Source organism: Scleropages formosus, chromosome 14 (assembly GCF_900964775.1).
Source record: "Scleropages formosus chromosome 14, fSclFor1.1, whole genome shotgun sequence".
Taxonomy (NCBI): Eukaryota; Metazoa; Chordata; class Actinopteri; order Osteoglossiformes; family Osteoglossidae; genus Scleropages; species Scleropages formosus.
In genome coordinates this window covers 23380025-23395726 of record NC_041819.1, presented here as the reverse complement: position 1 = coordinate 23395726, position 15702 = coordinate 23380025, and the positions used below count along the sequence as shown (strand labels likewise).

Sequence of the window (15702 nt, the reverse complement as noted above, 5' to 3'; positions counted from 1 at the left end):
TTTTATTAACTTTGAGCTAGAATTAAAATTCATGAGACCAACACCCAGGAACATTACACACGAGCTGTAACACTAGGGAAGTGAGTTAAGGTGGTCCCACACTCCTATTTGGGTGCACTTTACCATGTTTTTGCTCAGAGGGTAAACACGGGTCGCATTCTTTCTCCCAACAGATATTTAAGAAAGTAACAGAGTGAATTAAGTGGAATTACAAATTAATGCTTTGAAAATCCATATCCCGATTGTTGATAATCCAAGGAACCAGTACTTATCTACACCTGGCCTGTTCCTGTGTAAGATCTTTACTGAAGTGTCAGGCAATTTTTCTGAAACTCAAACCTGCAGCCTTCCAGCACCAAAATCGCACTGGACAAACATTTGATTCCGTACCCCGCGTAGAAAACGAGGTGGGCCGAGTGGCGTTCACCGTGCGTAAAATCAGTCACACCTGCCTCTGTCCCTCCACTTCCTGGTGCTTTAGCGTGTTCATGCTCTTCAATTGCTGTAGATGTAGGAAAAGAGGGCTCAGATGTATGGAGACAATAATCCTTCCTTATCCCCCTCTGTGCGCCCTCTATGGGGCTGGAGGGCTATAATGCGCTAATCACCTTCATAATCCGCAGCAGCAGGGTTTCATCCCATCGTCTATGGAAGGTAATCCTGCACCGGCTCCTTGGGGTGAGAGGAATGGATTGACACAGCCGGCAACGTGGCTCAGGTTTAAGGACCGGGGCCTAATTTACAGAAAAAGCCCCTTTCTTCACTGCTGTCGTTGCGAGGTCTGCAGTCCCAACCTGAGAGAGAGAGACACACACACACACACACACACCCTTCTCTGAAGGTCACACAAGCCCTGGTGTTTCTCGTTTAAACAGTTGAGTTTAAAGCAGGTATTATTTCTATAGTTACCCGCAGCGGGGTTTGTTTTTATGTTTAATTCCTGCTAGTGCAGTTTTTATTTGGTTCTTATAGGAAATGTGGCCAAGTTTTAAACAGAAGTGAAGTGTGCTCTCCGAAGTCGTGTCTTAGTGCTTTATTGCAGCAGTCGGAGGGAGAGGGTTTCTTTATCCAGGAAATTGCTTTTTATGAAATAAAGGCACTATTTCATGCAGGCCTTATGATGACAGTAATTGTCAAAAGGAATATAGGGCATTTCCTGCACACTCCACATTAAACTGTGTGAGCTGAAATAAATCTGCATAGCGGGCAAAAAATAGGCCGTAGTGCAGGAATGGACTGGATCAGCACTAATCGGAGGTGCAGATGAATGGGCTGTAAAGCGTGGCGATGTCCTGAGTGTCCGCCTTCATCTTTTCGCCTCTCTTTTAGGGAGTTTGGCTGGCGAGACCCCGAGCTGCCTGAGGTCATCCACATGTTGCAGCACCAGTTCCCATCGGTGCAGGCCAACGCTGCCGCCTACCTCCAGCATCTGTGCTACGGAGACAACAGGGTGAAGGCCGAGGTGCGGTGGTTCCCAGAATGCTGCTGTTGTACACCTTGTCAAGCTTCATCTGCAGGGAACATGGAGTCTGTAACAAAAGTGGCTGAGTTTACTTAGTGGGGAAGCACTCCAGGGTAGGAAGGGGATGAAGGTGGAGCTTTAACCAGCTTTATGGTGGACCTGGGGGTCCTCACACTGGGACATGTTTATACTGCAGTCTCGTCTTTACAATGACCTTGAAGACTTAAAACTGTTTCTTGTTCTGATGTTCTTTTGGAAAAAGACCAGCATACTTCATGGTTGGCTTTCCATATGTCAGTCCCACTGTATATTTAGGGGTACAGCAGCTCCTGCTTTGTGTTTGTTTGTTTGTTTATTTAGATGGATTCTAGTTTGTAATCTCTGGCCGTCCTCAGGTGTGTCGCCTCGGGGGAATCCAGCACCTGGTGGACTTGCTGGACCACAAAGTGCTGGACGTCCAGAAGAACACGTGCGGAGCACTGCGCAATCTAGTCTACGGCAAGGCCACGGACGATAACAAGGTTGCTGTGCGCAATGCTGGCGGTATCCCGGCACTCCTGCGACTACTGAGGAGGACGGTTGACGCGGAGGTGCGGGAGCTCGTCACCGGTGTGTATAGCCATCCGTCTGCTCATCAGCCACCTTCCCCGCTCGTAGTGAGAGGACCAGAGCGTCTATGTCCCAGAAATAGTCGAGGAAATTACATTGTTTCCCCCATCATGCATAATTCTGTTCTGCCCACCTATTCAAATAAAGGTCACGGTTTCAGGAGGAACCGAAGTGTGGTGAGCTTTCAGAGTTGGGGATATGTGCTCAATTCAAGCCTGTTGGGCTCCGTCTTTCTGGGCGGTCACCTTTGGGCATTGGTCAAATGGTCAACCGCATCAACAATGTCCAGAGGCTCTCCAGTCACCCTTCAGAAACAGATACTCCGACCTCTGTGTCTCTAAATCCAGTAGTAGTAGTAGTAGTAGTAGTAGTAGTTTACTGAGTCCTCAGCATCTCGGCAAAGCAGAACAAATCTAGAATGGTGAGTGATGAAAACCAGAGGAGTCCAGCACCTTGCGGAGCCACATCGCCTCTCATGAACCTCCCTGAACCCACTGCAAAGGACAGAAGTAGGACAGAAGGACAGCAAAGGACAGAACTAGTGAAGCCTCATCGACGGGTTGAACTTTACAAGGCACCAGGGCTGGCTTCTCCAAGACGTTGCTCTTTATTACATCAACCAGCATTTTCATTAAGTCCTCACAATGACAGCGATTGTCCAAAGTAGAACGAGTTTTATCTGCTTCCCTCTTGGCTTTTGTGATTCTCCAGCGTGAGAGCTGCACAGTGAACGAACACACACACACACACACACACACACACACGTCAACGTTAAAGATGCGCAGATGAGGATGTTTATGATGTTCTGAATGATACCATTCGTGAGCTAAGCATCCCATGTTTGCTTCCGTCCTGGAATTTGGACTATACAGCAGCATATGGTCTAGTTATTAAAGCAGGGTAATTTTGACTGTCAATTCAGAGTGAGTACCTTGATCAAGGGCACTGCAGCAGGAGAGGGAATTTCAGTGTTTGTCCTTCTAGTGGAATATGATGGATTTAACTGCTCCGCCACATTCTGGTTCTCAGTTGGAGTCGTTTCTGTAATCGGGGTCCCCTAATCTCACTCCACAGTCACCGGTTCAAAATAGTAGTTTGCTCAGGTGTGTTCCATGAGCAGAAGGAGCACAGAGCTCTCCATACTCCTCCTAGAATTCAGTTTGCATGGTTTTACTCTGGTAGAGGCAGTCCCGGCATAGACTGGTGACGTGTTGCATGCACCCCCAGCAAATCACACCGTGTGTGGCATCGCTGGTCATACAATGAGAAGAGTAATTATCAGAATTTTGAACAATTAGTGAAGGCCATTAGTCACATGTCATCTGGGGGCGATATATTGTAGGAGCGAACAGTCAGCACATTTTCTTAATCTCTTTTCTTTTTGGAGCCAAAAGGGGATGTTTGTTTAAGGCAAGAGGTTTAAAGGGCCTCCATCGCCCCAGTGTGTGTGTGTGTGTGTGTGTGTGTGTGTTTCTGCAGAATCACTCAACGGTGTTACTAGGTGTGTGTTGTGGCACTGCCAGAGTCGGGTCTGTTGCTTTTGGGTGACACCAGGAATCCTGTGACGGAGAGATCACGACCCTCCCACGTTCCTGTCACAAACTACCTCTGAGCTCCATCAGCTGCCACAGACACAGCAGGTCACACAAATCCAAACCACTTCATTCCCTGCTTCCAGAACCACTGCTGTGGTTGATTTATTTTAATTTTTTTGGTTGTTTAATTTCCCCAGTCTAATTGTTGATGCGAGCACCAACCAGTCCTCCTCCGAGTCACATTTTCAGGCTTCCATGACCCTCGTTTATAATATTAACTGCTTTTCTCATGCTTTTCTCAAAGCTGACTTACAATGCCAGTTTGTATGCTAAGCTACCTGCACTGATTTACCTATTTATACAGCTGGCTCATTTTTAGTACCGCAGTTGAGGGATTTGAACCAAGATTTTTGGGTAGCAAGGTGGTGGCTCTGAACACTACACCACCTGCACGTGATGGTGGCGGTTGGGTTAGTTTCCCAGATGAAATTCATGGTGTCCACGGGCAGCAGCACCTCCTGTTCGGCTTTCCATCATCTCTAACCAGCGCAGGAATAGTACCCCATGCTGTCAGCCACAGCCTCAGAAAACCTCATTAGGCGCCAGTTTTTTTATTACGTGAGCCGCCCACATCCTGTAGTCTCGCAGTCGATGCAGTTGATCTCAATTAATCTTAATAATTAAAATGTTCCTCCAGCGCAGCCATCTTGAGGTATTTACGCTGAACATGTAACTATATGGTGATGAATTAGATGAAACGTGTACTTGGCATCCTCTCATTGCAACAACCCATTTAATTCACTAGAAAACAACTTAATATTTGTTCAGCACATTGCTGTATCCAGTGTGATGTGTGCAGCTGTAAATGCCCACAGTTCTGTAGCCCTTTGTGCATCTGTACATTTTTATTTTAATTTAAAAACCTCTCAAGCATACACCACCAGTGCCTCCCCAGGAGCTGAACCTGCTGAGTCCATTTCCTTAATGACCATGCCCCCTACCATTTGTAATATGCAGAGTTTCAGAAAATGAGTTTTCTGCCATCGCAGTGACAGTGGCTACAGGAAGTCTCTTCAGACACACTTGTTGATGTCCCGCAGCACACAGTCCAAGTCCTGCCCCGACTGGTGGCCATGAAACAAGTCTTGAGCCACGTTGCCATTGGTCAGCCACATCTCTGGGAGTAAAATGGTCCCGTCTTCAGACCATTACTGCTCAGCTCTGCCCTCTGCAGCCCAAGGAGGGAGTCACAGTTGTCATGTTTGCACCTTCCTCTCCTCTTCAGGCACTCTCCATTTTTCATTGCGGGGCTCATTTCATATCCTGTGTGTGTTTGTGTGTGCGCCAGTGTAACAGACTCCAGGTCTGTTTTCCCAAATCACCCAGGTAACTGCGATTGCCACCATCTTCCTCTCCAAAGGAGCGAAGCACGCGGTGCCGCTCTCTCATTCCGTATCAGCTGTTGGCAGTATCCAGGAGGCGTTGCTGCATAGCAGCGGGTGCCAGGAGCGCTGGGAGCATCAGGCTGTGGTCGCAGGGCTTTGTGCCACCCTTCCTCAGCATGCAGATCTCGCATCTCTTCCCTTTCTCCTGTTTCAGCTTCAGTAGTTTTACGTGGCACAGGAAGGTGGGGGTGTTGCTGTGGATTCAGCAAAGTCACTAATACAAACCTTATCTGTGTAAATGCTTTTGACTGTGGACTCCCAGTGGGAGTGTATTTCACACAACCGCACCATAAAGGGCCAGCGCTGGTGGGGGCAGTCTGAGCCGTTGCCCACATGTCAAACACGGGAATGCATGTTAATCGCAGCTCTCGTTAATGCTCCAACCCACGGAGATGCATAATTGAGTTCCAGTGAGGCCTATTAATGATCACAATAACCCTAATTGAATGGGGGAGAGGTGGGGCTGGGGTGGACCAGGGACAGCAGTTTCCTCATGGGGACAGACCTGTGGGAGCTGTCTGCCTCGTTCAGTCCCTGTACCTCCTCTCAGCTCTATGGAGTCAGTCATTTCGACTAGTGTGCTAACTCTGCTGCTTTGTGTGTGTGTGTGTGTGTGTCCGCTTTCTCATGAGTGGATGACTTGTTCGCAGGAGTGACCATCTGACTGCTTACGTGCCGCACGACTCTACAATATTTGAATTCCTGAAAAATGTCTCCTGTTGTTTTGATCCTTTGTTTTTTGCCATTTCTCTCTCACTTCACCTTGCAGTCGGAGGACTCAGGTTTTGAATTCCACCCCTGCTGTGTAGTACCCTTGGTCAGGGTACTTTTCCCCAAACCTTTACAGTGAAGAAATACCCTGTTGCATAAATGGGTAAATCGGTATAAAAACCCAATATTGCGGGATTCAGGATGCTCACAGCTGTTTTGAGTTGAAGCGACTCACTGAACACGCGTAGAACACCAATTGTCTCCCGACTGAGCTCAGGTGCTGCAGGTTCAAAGCTCAAAATGGACTGTTGAAGATCCACTTGCTTCACCCTCCAGCTGCAGCAGTGGTCGCTGTGACGCATTACCGCACCTGTCAAACACGGAGTGGCGTGAAGAGACCGTTTACAAAATGATGGAAAACATTCGATTACCGAAGCGCGGAAATTGCATTACTCTCAATATTTGTAAACACAATCTAATTGTATTTGCCATGTGCCATATGCTTGTGTCCTGGGATTTAATCCTCTCAGTGATTGATGTCAGTGCCCTGTGCATGTGTGCTCTCTCTCTCCTGGGCCTTGTTCACATCTTGACTCCCCCACCATCTCCCCCGGTCGGCAGGGGTGCTGTGGAACCTGTCGTCGTGCGATGCGGTCAAGATGACGATCGTGCGCGACGCCCTCGTCCCACTCACCAACACAGTCGTCATCCCGCACTCCGGCTGGAGCAGCGGCTCCTGCTTCGATGATGACCATAAGCTCAAGTTCCACTCCTCCCTGGTGCTGCGCAACACAAGCGGCTGCCTCAGGTACGGCAACAGCACCACCTTGTGTACGTCTCAATACGCCAAACGCTGCGGTTCCTCACTTTCACGGTCCTGTCAATGGAGAGAAGAGGTGCAGCATTAAAGAGCAGCGACCTGTAACCTCAACTTTTATGTCCAGTGAGCCCATGCTGTAGCACCACAGCACTTGGCTTAACCTTAACATCTCCAGCCAAACATCCAGATTTGTAAGTGTCACATATTGGACTAAAGGAGACAGTAACAATTATACAGGTAACATCCTCCCCTCACAGCACAGATGTAATTTTTTTTTTTATTTCCTTACTTTTACATTTCAAAATTATACAAAGCTAATGAATTACTTTTTACAAGCAATCTCACACTGTTTTATGATTATCTGGTTGAGGTTTATTTAGCATTTAATAGTATGTTAGTTGACAGACAAGTGAAAATACCCCTTAATTCTAGGGGTTAACTGATTGGCAGGTTGGACATTGTCATTGTTTCTGGCTGTCGTGTGAAAAGAATGAGTTTTGTTATAGTCATATGTTTTCTCTAACCCTCAGGTGCTTGATAGATACCGTAGTGCCATACCGTGGTTTTCAGTGTAATTTGTGGGCACTGTGATCTTCAACTTAACCTTGATAAGTACCCTGGCATTAAGGATGGATTATAGAAAGCTTAGTGGTTACAGGTTGTTGGTATAGTTATCTCAGCAACGTGAACCAACTACTCCCTGCTCTCCATCTTTCCTCCATGTTGCTCTAACTTGTGGCTGTGCAGTGACCCCAGCTCATCACGCAACGACACGTGTTGTTAGGCATGTGTAACACCGAAAGACATGGAGCCCTCATCCAGTACCGACCAGCACACAAGCAAGAACAGAGTGAACATCAGTGAGTGAGCGTGCATGTAACTTTGTGCTTGTGTGTGAATGAATCTGTTCCTGACCCACACAGGAACCTGAGCTCGGCAGGGGAGGAGGCGCGGAAGCAGATGCGCTGTTGCGAGGGCCTTGTGGACTCCCTGCTCTACGTGATCAAGGCCTGTGTGAGCACATCAGACTTCGACAGCAAGGCAAGTGCCTCTGGTTCCTCCACTGAAGAAAGGGAAAAATGGTAAAGGAAAGGTGGGGAGGAAAAAAAGTAAAATTACACTGGTGCAACACCACCATGTCGGGTCCCAGTCAAGAGTGTTGTTCAGGGAGACTTTTTTGGAGACACTGTTTTCAGGATACGGTTTTAAAAATCTGCTGTACCTTATAGGATGCATTATGAATAGTAGTGGTAGGGCCAGCAGGTGGTGTGGTGGTTAGAGTTCCTTTACTTCGTACTTGAAACATCCCACATTCAAATCCCCCTCCTACTGCTGCAGCCTTAAGCCAGGTGCTTACACTAAAATGTTATAGTAAAAATTACCCAGCTATTTAAATGGGTAAATTACTCTGTGTCTTAGTGTAAAAATATAAGGTGGTGAATTGTTACTTAGCTGAGAAGTAGTGAATGTTTTTTTTAAAAAAAAAAAAAAAAACTTTTTGGTGAGTCATTCTTCGACAGACCAGTTGCTGTGAGTAGTTCAGTACATGTACAGTCCCATCAATACTGTGGTATTTCCTAATTGCAAGGCCCCTTACAAATGGGTAGTTAATCCAAGGCTCTTGTGTCATCCAGGAGCCTTGTGACGGTGAATAATAATGCTGCCTAGTAACAATAGGTATTTCACAGATACTGATGGCATTTGGGTTGATTATCCATCATAAACAAGTTTTTCCATATTTAACAAATTGCCACTGATTTGCCCCCTTTCAGATTGTGGAGAACTGCATTTGCACCCTGCGGAACCTCTCGTACCGCCTGGAGCTGGAGATGCCCCAGTCCGGGCTGCTGGGGACCCAGGAGCTGGATGGCTTGCTGGGGAGGGAGTCGCCCAGCAAGGAGGTGGAGTCCAGCTGCTGGGGCCGCAGGAGACGGAAGAAGAAGAAGACGCCACCAGACGAGCAGGTGGGACAGAGGATAGGACGCATGACCTTTATTGAATGGTTGCTGGTTCAGATCTCAGATGGGGCTTCTGCAGTCATGCTTTTGAGTGATTTTTAATGGTAAATATACATTAGAACCGGTGGAAGAGAGGGGACTTTGGTAGAAGGAGCTTATTTGAACTCTGATGCCTTATCCCCCTTGTGTGGGTATGTCCTTACCCTCCAGTGGGACGGTGTGGGCCCCATCCCGGGTTTCTCCAAGTCACCAAGGGGAGTGGAGATGCTGTGGCACCCGACCGTGGTGAAGCCCTACCTGACACTGCTGGCAGAGAGCTCCAACCCTGCCACGCTGGAGGGCGCTGCAGGATCATTGCAAAACCTCTCTGCAGGGAACTGGAAAGTACGTCCATTCCTCGTTCTGCCCCTCCCTGCCGCAAGTCGCCCATAAGCTGCACTCTTACAGATTTCCCATAAGCCTCCTGGTGTTCAGAAACCCACCGCTTCACCTCCTGCACGTGCTTCTCTCTGTCCCCAGTTTGCGGCCTACATCCGTGCAGCGGTGCGCAAGGAGAAGGGTCTGCCCATCCTTGTGGAGCTACTCCGGATGGACAATGACAGGGTGGTGTGTTCCGTTGCCACGGCGCTCAGGAACATGGCGCTTGATGTCCGCAACAAGGAGCTCATCGGTACTTACCATAAATTGCTCTAAATTCTAACCTTAACATTGTAAGTCACATTTAGAAAAGCGTCAGATAACTGTAAATGTAAAACTAGCAGGTGATAATGGTCTAGAAGGTCTTAAGATCAGGTGATAAAGGATCTAGGAAACTTTTGGGACGGGAGGGAAATGGGTCCTATATGGAACTCTCAGCATGTGCCATAGTGGTTAAACACAGGAATTATTATTATAATAATAATAATTAGCAGGACATCCCCAGCCGTTGCCTTGAGGTGTGGTGAGGTATGGAGATGAGATGTCTTTGTGGAATTCTATGTTGCGGTGGCTCTCCCATCTAACCCTGCTGCATCCGCAACACCTCTGTGGTGTAATATGTTCCACACGTGCCACTGAGTCCAGATGGAGGAGACAAGGGGCTGCGACCATAAACATGACCCCCTGTCTCCCCTACAGGGAAGTACGCCATGCGGGACCTGGTGAACAGGTTGCCGGGCAGCGGGACCTCGCTGCTGTCGGACGAGACAGTGGCAGCTGTCTGCTGCACTCTCCATGAAGTCACTAGCAAGAACATGGAAAACGCCAAGGCACTGGCAGACACGGGTGGGATTGAGAAGCTGGTGAACATCACCAAGGGCAGGGGCGGCAGGTGGGCATCTCCAGCCGCAGGGTCAATGGAAACTTACCACAGTACATACTGAGACTTAACAGCAGTAGCATTAATGGTGAAGAAATAAGAACATGATAGTAATAGTTAACTACTGTATTATTATTACTAATCTCTGAATACACTGGCTTCTCATCTGATGAACACAAGTGGGATCAATAGTAACTTCTTTTGTTTGAGACTAAAGTCACTTTTGCTGCCGAAGTCAATAGAAGGTTAATAATACAGATGTACCTTGATTTATTCCTGGGTTAAGTTCTGAAAATAAATAATGTTGTTTATGGATATAAAAAAAAATACTTTGTTTATTAACTTCAGACAATATTAGTTAAAACTCATTTTAAAAACTTAAAATAAGTTTTCTCTACAGCATCCTATTGATACTTATTGTTGACCAGTTTGTTCTATGAACACGTGCAATGGCCATAATCATCTTGTTGATCACCAACTCAAGAACACCAGATATGAGCTGTAAACACAGTAAAAGTGAGGTGAATTCAGGCAGTTCCACACTCCTCATTGTGTTTGGATGCTCTCTATTCTTATTGTGTATAATTATTTGGTATTTTTTATTGTTTATTGGCTGGGTGTGATTAAATCAAGGTTCTCATTTACCTTGCCCGGTATGGGGTCACCGGGGCCCCACCCTGGAGCCAGGCCTGTGGGGGAGGGCTCGCATGCGAGTGCCTGGTGGCCAGGTCTATGCCCACGGGGCCTGGCCGGGCTCAGCCTGAAGCCAAGACGTGGAGCCGCTCTTCGGTGGGCTCACAACCTGCCGGAGAGGACGTAAAGGGCCGGTGCGTTGTGATTTGGGCGGTGGTCGGGGCCGAGTGCCCGGCCAACCCAAACCTCGGGCGCCAACTCTGGCTTTTGGGACATGTCACCTCACTGGCGGGGAAGGAGCCTGAGCTAGTGCAGTAGGTTAAGAGATACCGTCTAGATATAGTCGGGCTCACTTCAACTCATAGCTTGGGTTCTGGAACCACTCTTCTCGACCAAGGGTGGACTCTCCACTATTCTGGCGTTGCCCAGGGTGAGAGGCGGCGGGCGGGTGTGGGCTTATTAATAGCCCCCCAGTTCAGCCGCCATGTGTTGGAGTCTACCCCGGTGAACGAGAGGGTCGTCTCCCTGCGCCTTCGGGTCAGGGAACGGTCTCTCACTGTCGTTTATGCTTATGCGCCTAGCGGCAGTGTAGAGTACCCGGCCTTTTTGGAGTCCCTGGGGGGTGTGCTGGAAAGCGCTCCCACTGGGGACTCTGTCGTTCTACTGGGGGACTTTAACGCCCATGTGGGCAGCAACAGTGACACCTTGAGGGGCGTGATTGGGAGGAACGGCCTCCCTGATCTGAACCCGAGTGGTGAGTTGTTATTGGATTTCTGTGCTAGTCACGGTTTGTCCATAACAAACACCATGTTCATGCATAAGGGTGTCCATCAGTGCACTTGGCACCAGGACACCCTAGGTCGGAGGTCGATGATCGACTTTGTAGTCGTTTCTTCTGATCTTCGGCCATATGTCTTGGACACTCGGGTGAAGAGAGGGGCTGAGCTGTCAACTGATCACCACCTGGTGGTGAGTTGGATTCGATGGCGGGGGAAAAAGCTGGACAGACCTGGCAGGCCCAAATGCATAGTGAGGGTCTGTTGGGAACGTTTGGCGGAGGCCCCTGTCAGAGAGGTCTTCAACGCCCACCTCCGACAGAGCTTCAACCAGGTCCCGAGGGAGACTGGGGACATTGAGTCCGAATGGACTATTGGACTATGTTCCACACTTCCATTGTCGGGGCGGCGGTTCGGAGCTGCAGCCATAAAGTCTTCGATGCCTGTCGCGGCGACAATCCCCGAACACGGTGGTGGACACCGGAGGTAAGAGATGCCATCAAGCTGAAGGAGGAGTTCTATCGGGCTTGGCTGGCTCATGGGACTCCTGAAGCAGCTGACGGGTACCGGCGGGCCAGACGGAACGCAGCTCTGGCAGTCGCCGCAGCAAAAACTTGGGCCTGGGAGGAGTTCAGTGAGGCCATGGAGGAAGACTTTCGGTCGGCCTCAAAGAGATTCTGGCAAACCGTCCGGCGACTAAGAAGGGGGAGGCAGTATTCTGTCAACACTGTTTACAGTGGAAGTGGTACGCTGCTGACCTCAACTGAGGATGTCCTCGGGCGGTGGAAGGAGTACTTTGAGGATCTCCTCAATCCCTCCGACACGCCTTCTGTAGAGGAAGCTGAGGCTGGGGACTCGGAGGGGGACTCGTCCATTACCCTGGCTGAAGTTGCTGAGGTAGTCAAACTCCTCGATGGCAAGGCTCCGGGGGTGGATGAGATCCGCCCCAAGTTTCTCAAGTCTCTGGATGTTGTGGGGCTGTCTTGGCTGACACGCCTCTGCAGCATTGCGTGGAGCTCGGGAATGGTGCCTCTGGACTGGCAGACCGGGGTGGTGGTCCCTCTTTTTAAGAAGGGGGACCGGAGATTGTGTTGCAACTATAGGGGGATCACACTCCTTAGCCTCCCTGGGAAAGTCTATGCCGGGGTACTGGAGAGGAGAATCCGACCGTTAGTCGAACCTCGGATTCAGGAGGAGCAGTGCGGTTTTCGCCCTGGCCGTGGAACACTGGACCAGCTCTATACCCTCATTAGGGTGTTGGAGGTTTCATGGGAGTTTGCCCAACCAGTCCATGTGTGTTTTGTGGACCTGGAGAAGGCATTCGACCGTGTCCCTCGTGGCATCCTGTGGGAGGTACTTCGGGATTGTGGGGTTCAGGGCTCACTGCTACGGGCTGTTCGTTCCCTGTATGACTGGAGCAGGAGCTTGGTTGGCATTGCCGGCGGTAGGTCAGACCTGTTCCTGGTGCATGTTGGACTCCGCCAGGGCTGCCCTTTGTCACCGATTCTGTTCATTATCTTCATGGACAGAATTTCTAGGCGCAGCCAGGGAACGGAGGGTGTCTGTTTTGGTGGCCGCAGGATCTCGTCTCTGCTTTTTCCCGACGATGTGGTCCTGTCGGCTGCATCGAATCAAGACTTACAGCGTGCACTGGAGAGGTTTGCAGCCGAGTGCGAAGCGGCGGGGATAAGAATCAGCACCTCCAAATCCGAGGCCATGGTTCTCAGTCGGAAAAAGGTGGATTGCCCCCTCCGGGTTAGGGGTGGAGTTCTCCACTTAAGGGAGCGAGTTTAAGTATCTCGGGGTCTTGTTCACGAGTGAGGGGAAAAATGAAGCGGCAGGTTGACAGACGGATCGGTGCGACGTCTGCAGTAATGCGGTCATTGTACTGGTCTGTTGTGGTGAAGGAGCTGAGTCGTAAGGCGAAGCTCTCAATTTACCGGTCGATCTACGTTCCTACCCTCACCTATGGTCATGAACTCTGGATCATGACCGAAAGAATGAGATCGCGGATAGAAGCGGCAGAAATGAGTTTCCTCCACAGAGTGGCTGGGGGCACCCTTAGGGATAGGGTGAGGAGCTCAGTCACCCGGGAGGAGCTCGGAGTAGAGCCGCTGCTCCTCCGCATCGAGAGGAGCCAGTTGAGGTGGCTCGGGCACCTGTTCTGGATGCCTCCCTGGTGAGGTGTTCCGGGCATGTCCCACTGGGAGGTGGCCTCGGGGCAGACCCAGGACACGTTGGAGAGACTATGTCTCCCAGCTGTCCTGGGAACGCCTTGGGGTTCCCCCAGAGGAGCTGGAGGAGGTGTGCAGGGAGAGGGAAGTCTGGGGGGGCTCTGCTTGGACTGCTGCCCCCGCGACCCGGTCCCGGATAAGCGGAGGAAGATGGATGGATGGCTGGGTGTGTAAACATAGGTCTCTTTCACAAGAGAAATTTTGGAAAATAAAATAATGAAAATGTAATCACAAATATGTAAACTGGAAAATGTCTTTGAAAGTCTAACTGGGACCATTTGTGACACGAGGAGACGTGTAATGGAAAGTGATGATGGTTCTGAAATGCGGTGTCTCCCCACCTCCCTTCTCTGGTTCAGGTACTCCATGAAGGTGGTGAAGGCTGCCGCTCAGGTGTTGAACACTCTGTGGCAGTACAGAGACCTGCGTGCCATCTATAAAAAGGTGAGGCAGCACGTAGTGGATAAAAGTGGTGGTGGGGGGTGGTTCATGTAATGCCACCCTCCAACGAAAGAAGTACCTGAAATAGCTTCAGTGGAAACACAGTTTGTGTAAACAGGAGATCCCCTGCATGAGGTTCAACGGCTCCTCCTTACTCCTGTGTTTCAGGATGGATGGAACCAGAACCACTTCCTTACCCCGGTGTCCACACTAGAGCGAGACCGGTACAAGTCCCAGCCCACTCTGCCCAGCAACTCCCTACAGATGTCTCCCATAAACCAGTCCGGTGAGTTCCAGTATTCACGTTTGTTTCTTTGGCAAATGTCTTTGCAGATTAGTAACTAGGTGTGGTAAAAAGACACCTTTCAGGATCATGGGAAATGAGATTTGCAGATTAGAGCTCAGAGCCCTGTGATTGGCTGTTTGCCAGAACTACTATTTTTTTTTTTTTTTTTTTACAAAAGTTATCAAGATTTCAGCATTGCATTACTTTAATGATATTTGTATGTGTGCCTCTGTCCCCCACTGCTGTTCTCTTTTTGTCCAGCTGGCAGTGCCACCTCCTCCCCTGCCATGCTGGGAATCAAAGAGCACCGTTCCAACTACCAGAGAGCGCACTCGTCTATGCAATTTTATAACTACCAGGAAGACAACCATGTGCACAAGAGTCCGTTCACAGGTAAGCGCCACACTCTCTCCATGCAGCTGTGTTCCCCACAATTTGACATCCCAACTCCTCCTGAACGCCGTCAGGCACAGCCCAGCTGCACATTTCAGAGAACGCTGATTTTCCCCAGATGTGCTCCAATGTTCTGTTGGAGAGAGTGGAATGTGTCCCTCCTCCCAACCTCCCCCAGTTCCTTTCAGGAAGCTTTAGTCGCCATCACAGGCTGCCAAGTTCTAGACCTGCCTGTGTCACCCTACCAAGCGGGCGTCCACCACAAAGCAGCCCACAGGAATGGGCGGGGCTGGTAGGCGCACCACAGCCATATGGAGGCGCCTGCACACGACTGTGGGGGTGGAGGGTGGTGATCAGGGTGACATTGGCCGGGTCATGGGCCCAAGTCACAATGAAACTGATTATACTGGGGATCACTGGTGGAGCAGCTCTCTGGGTTGAGCTTCCTTGAAAGATGGCTAAAGCAGGGGCAGCAGTCACTTAGCACCACCTGGAATTTTTTTCTGCAAGGTTGCTTTCACTAACAGCACTTTGTTTAACCTTTGTGTCGCAGGGTCTGGAAAGCCATTTCTGATAGATTCTTACTCTTCGCCTTCCAGAGAGGAGACTCGGAGAGCACAGGTGAGACAGAATGGCAAATGGAGAATCACGTGATCCCTGGCAGGTGGTGGGATGGGGGGGAGGGGCTGCGTTATTGAGAAGGGAGCTGGTTCAGCCAGTCTCTTTAGTGCAAATCAGCAGTGACTCCTGTGTAAGGAGAGCAATTGTGGCACAATATTTTATAGCCTTCCACATTGTAGCACAGTTTTCATAATTGTAAAGGTCGTTTTGTTCTGGAGACAACCAAACAGGGCCCTGTCAATGCCCAGGAATGGCAGGCAGCCACTGGTCCCTGTCTTTGCAGTTTGTGAGTTATGCATTTTTTTTTTTTTGTTCTCCGCAGCTGCCAGCTAGTTTATCCTAATAGTTAACTGTGATAACTGGAATATGGTATGAAGTACAGAAACTGTTCAGTGCTGTGAAGAGCGTGCAAAAAAATTTAATTCAGTGACCACAAAATACATACTCTGGCTCATCATATTATGCACTTTGAAGTTATAAA

General features: G+C 49.5%; 1 protein-coding gene across 9 annotated transcripts in view; it reads left to right on the top strand.

Annotated features, from left to right (window-relative positions):
- LOC108928971 (plakophilin-4-like) overlaps positions 1-15702 on the top strand; it is a 60124-nt gene that overhangs the window by 43035 nt on the left and 1387 nt on the right. For all 9 annotated transcript variants that reach the window (XM_018743196.2, XM_018743199.2, XM_018743194.2 and 6 more), the window contains 12 exons: positions 1330-1462; positions 1858-2071; positions 6384-6570; positions 7506-7623; positions 8355-8546; positions 8751-8924; positions 9060-9210; positions 9657-9849; positions 13840-13924; positions 14090-14207; positions 14469-14600; positions 15154-15221. In XM_018743196.2, the coding sequence (XP_018598712.2) occupies positions 1330-1462; positions 1858-2071; positions 6384-6570; positions 7506-7623; positions 8355-8546; positions 8751-8924; positions 9060-9210; positions 9657-9849; positions 13840-13924; positions 14090-14207; positions 14469-14600; positions 15154-15221 (1765 nt within the window). The remainder of the gene's footprint in view (positions 1-1329; positions 1463-1857; positions 2072-6383; positions 6571-7505; positions 7624-8354; positions 8547-8750; positions 8925-9059; positions 9211-9656; positions 9850-13839; positions 13925-14089; positions 14208-14468; positions 14601-15153; positions 15222-15702) is intronic.